Source organism: Atta cephalotes (genome assembly GCF_000143395.1).
Source record: "Atta cephalotes unplaced genomic scaffold scaffold00011, whole genome shotgun sequence".
NCBI lineage: Eukaryota > Metazoa > Arthropoda > Insecta > Hymenoptera > Formicidae > Atta > Atta cephalotes.
Genome location: NW_012130075.1, coordinates 2,475,486 through 2,480,090, shown reverse-complemented (window position 1 = coordinate 2,480,090; position 4,605 = coordinate 2,475,486). Strand labels below are relative to the sequence as shown.

General features: G+C 40.8%; 1 protein-coding gene across 1 annotated transcript in view; it reads right to left on the bottom strand.

Moving 5' to 3' along the window:
• Positions 1–4,256, bottom strand: part of LOC105617120 (homeobox protein araucan-like) — a 59,074-nt gene extending 54,818 nt beyond the window's left edge. Inside the window, exon 1 of the mRNA XM_012198697.1 lies at positions 4,146–4,256. Coding sequence (XP_012054087.1) covers positions 4,146–4,256 — 111 coding nt within the window. The remainder of the gene's footprint in view (positions 1–4,145) is intronic.
• Positions 4,257–4,605: the final 349 nt, after the last annotated feature.

Sequence of the window (4,605 nt, the reverse complement as noted above, 5' to 3'; positions counted from 1 at the left end):
GTAAGTAACGTAACGTACGTAGTAGTAATAATAATATATATATATATATATATATATATATATATATATATATATATATATATATATATATACATACAGAGCGTGCGTTTGCGGAATATAATAGAATATAATTAACGAGCGCGCGAGTAATATTCATTAATACGAAATTAACAGACGCCCTAAGAAAACAAGATATAAGCGCAATGTTATAATTATCTCATCATTATATGCAAAATAGTTTTTAGCGCCACATAACAGTCGACAAATATTATTTCCCACGATCGTGATTGGCAGTCTGCAAGCAGTTACACGAGTAGTCAGGAACATAAAAATAGTGTCCGAACAATCGTCGAATGCATCGAGCGCATTCAGGCGTTGGAATTTAGTCGTAACACGCGACTTACATCAATTACACGAAGGAGAGGGAGAACGAGAAAAAGACTTATGCCGTCTAACTCTTCGCCACACGAATTGAAATTCCTTCAAAGCCTCTCGAATACGATGCTTCGCAAATCGTTCATGCCTGCGTTCTACCGCGCCTCGTATCGACGCTTCGCTCGTCTGACACGAACGTGCCGGGCAAGCTACATGCTCTGTCACTTGATTCTCGCTTTGATTCTCTCGTCCCGATCTACGTTTTTCTTTGCGACTACCATAGAATACCCGGTAGAACGGAGTAATTCGGAAGCGGGACGCGCGACGCCGTTATCGGCGACGAATCGGCCGAGTTCTCTCACGAAGCGCGTACGTGCTCGCGTCTTCGGGAGTCCGTTTGGGGTTCGTTTCACGAATCGGAATTCACGATTTTCGGTGTGAACAGGAACTCTTCGAGGGCCATCGAACACGATGGAATGTCGTGTGCTACGGGGATTCAGATTTAAGCTACGATCTATGACTATATCATATATAAAACCCGTGGAAAAAAATAGAAAGAAATGAGAGAGGAAGACAGGTAGCAGTGAGTATATACGTCGGAGGAATACGAAAATCGATCGTCTGTGTTTCCTGTATGCGAGTAATAAGACCAGATATTCTCACACGGGTCCCAAGTTGGGCCCGCCCTCCCGCCCGTCGTGGGAAACTTATACGTGAGTCGAACGATGCTTAAGCATCCGTCCCGCGAAACCAGCTTTTAAGAACGAAGCCTTGAAGCTTTTGCGACGCAGGTGCGATTCGATTAGCAGTCTATATTTCGATGCGCTGACATTTTTCAATGCCGCAGCTGGGACACGCCGTGCGCGCATTTGTCACGTGTTGGACACGATGCAAGGGATGGTCTCCCGCCATATTTTAATTGGACCGATCGCTTATTTTAATCCTTTTTGCACGTCATCGTGTCTTCGTATCTCGTTTTAAGAAGATACCATCCATATGTCGCCGATCGTGTCATTGTGACACAGCCAGAGGCATTGGCAGATAGATAGGTGCTCTTAATTATGAAATTAGCACGATACATCCCGTTTCCACAGCATTCTATTCATCTAAATCTTTCTTCGAGGAAGCATCTATTCTGTTATATGTTTGCACAGTATTTAATAATGTTTAATTGAACTGCTTTAATTCTTTGATTTCTCATCGCTAGCTTTGCTATTGAGTGTTAGTGCTATCATAATAGAACGACAGTAGGGTAGTTGGTTTTTAAATCTAACTTAAGGAAATACGTAATATATTGTCAACGTTTGTTGTGAACTTATAAAATAATATTAACAGTCGAAATTTTATTCAAAAATTTTAGATAACATTAATTAAAAATAAATAAGGAGAACTACATACACTAGCAATGAGAGTCAAGCGCAGTAATTGGAACGCAAAATTATCAAATGATTTAGTAATCAGTAAATAACATTAATTAACATTTCTTTTTTAAATCAAAAATTCGAAGAGATTATATATTCCTGGAGCGGTAAATTTTTTTAAGACATTCTAATTTTTACTATGATTTGTATAATTATGTACATATTTCGAAATCTCTTTCAAATAAAAAATTCAAAATTACATTTTTTGAATTAGTCTTTCTGAGAAAGCTCTGATTTTATTAATGACGGCACAACGTGCAATATATACGACAATTATTGTCATCGTGCATGACGGATTACAGTCGATCGTCGGGATTCACATGCACATGTATAACATGACTGCGCAGCGGAAGGAAGGATACCAGGAAGGGCGTCCTGTATCAGAGGTGAATCTGAGCTCCGATCGGGGCAGTGAAGGTGCAGGTGCCTCTAGAAACCGACGACGAACAAACGGTAGAGACGGGGACACGGGAGGGGCATAAAAGAAGCGGAGGCCGAGGTCCTGCACGCGCCTCTGACGCGCCGATGCCACCGATATCTTCTTCTTAAACTTTCCTATCCGCTCATTCATGCCCAACTAAATGCCTATAATTTCGTATATGATTACAGGGCACCGTAACCAACGCCCCGTGGACTCATGCTGTCCCGCCGAGAAAGAGAGGGAGAGAGAAAGACAAGGAAAGAGCTTGTTTGGAAGGGGACTTGACGAAATTGAAACGGAACGAGCCGGAGTCCTTCAGTTTGTTGATCGTTTTAAGGACGATTCTTTTCCTGCGTCTCGTCCCTCCGCATAGGTAACATATGTATAATAACATATAAATCTCACCCCCCCCCTTTCCCATCGCTTCTCTAGCACCGGACCAATCGATGACAGGTGGTCCACATAATTATTACTAATTTGCTGTAGGTTTAAACAAACAGAGAAATCGCTACGGACTATCCAGGTGCCTTCTACTTCGATGCAGCTTACTGGAATGTTGCCGAGCTCGCGGTTCGATCGCTTCGGTTTCTCGTGAGAGCTTCAATTCAGTCTTTTAATTGCAACCCTATATATGAGGTGTCCGGAATACAGTTTGCGATTTTTAAGAATATATATATCTTACATTTGTCTAACGAGATAAAGAAATACTAAACGCGTTTATTATACAAGAGTAAACGTATTGTAAACTACTCAGCTCTGAAACTTCATTCTTGAATATTATATATATTATCTTTTATTCTTTCGAAACGTTGACGGAAGAAATATGAGTTTACAGCAAAGTGTCCGTGTCATTAAATTATTCAACCACGATTGCAGCAGGATCGCCATGATGATCGTCGGAAGATTGAAGGATAAAGATCCTTCATTGAAGTAAATCAAAATGGCGCTCGATAATAATGATATATTATAATTAGAGTGCCGAAGAAGTTACGGAAGCTACGGGGACGATAGCCAAGAGCGGCGTAATTAAATATACGTTCCTTGATCCTCGTGTGACGTACGTGCCGCAATCGTTTTCACGGAATGAAATCGGCGCGTCCAGCCATATCATTATAATAATGGTTTCCACACCGGAATCCCCCACGATGTATAGCCGTGCGTTTTATTAAAAAGAGCTATCTGACGCAAATATGCGTAGCCCTCCGGGCGTACTAGATAAATAGGTTCTTCAGGGTGTTTATGCCAATAAAACAAGTCTACATAAAATGAAAGACCTCTACCTACAAATATTGAAATTGTCGAAGTGTGTTTAAGTAAAAGAGGATACGATTACATGTAGCCTACTCACACAATTCGCTGACTTAGCCTAGTTTTTCTTCGCTTTAATTCGACGTAAGTTCCTCATATTACAAATCGTATTGCTAACTTTTAGAGGATGGAGATCTATTTTTAAAATCTTGTAGAGCTTTTTCTTGAGAATAAGACTTATTTAAGAAAGAAAGTTGTATTCGTAAAATTTTTAAATAATTTATAATTCATTATTTGGTTGTATATCTTTGTTTCAAAATACGACACCGTTTCAGTGCTACTATAGTGGCTTTCCCGTTTTGTAAAGATTATATGAAAAATTTAAAAAAAACATTTCCTCACATGCAGTAACGAAAAAACAGACTGATTTGCAAATAATGCTATTCTGTTCACATCGCGATGATTGAAGAATTATCTGATGATTTTTTTCTAATAACGCAACTATCTCATGTCTGATACGTGATATTATACCTTGTATTTACTGTATGCTCTTCCCGCGCTTTTCGTTCTTGCTTGCCAATTCATTCGACGGACTTGAGTCTTTTAAATTCGAATTTTATATGTTGTAGAGCACATTAAAGCGCAATTTATTACAAAAGATGAAAGAAGAGAGCTCTTACCTCTTGATGATGTATTAAGAAGTCGGAAGCAGGTAGTGGCGGGGGTGGTTCCGCGGCGGAGACCTCTTGGAGTAGTCCCACGTGATCCCAACAGTCTTCGGACATGTCCATGGTCGAGTCTTCCTCCCTTCGCTTTCTGAACGGGTCCTCCCCCGTGGAGAACGGGGTGAGTCGAACTTCCTGTCCCCCTGCTTTTATGACACGTCTTCTTAATTTCTCTGATACACAATCGTGTACGCGCGAAGTATATAATTGAGAGGGAGATACTATTAGGCACAGCCACTTTCAAAAAAATCCAGTCACGTATCCCAGTCACAACAATATCGGCGTGACACACCGGGTGGCCGGTGCACCACTGCCAAGAAGAAGAGAAGAAGAGATCCACGTACGTCAGTACTACGTAGCACACCGATTCGTCGATGACGGAATTGATGTCGCGTGACCGCGTTCTCTGATGAAC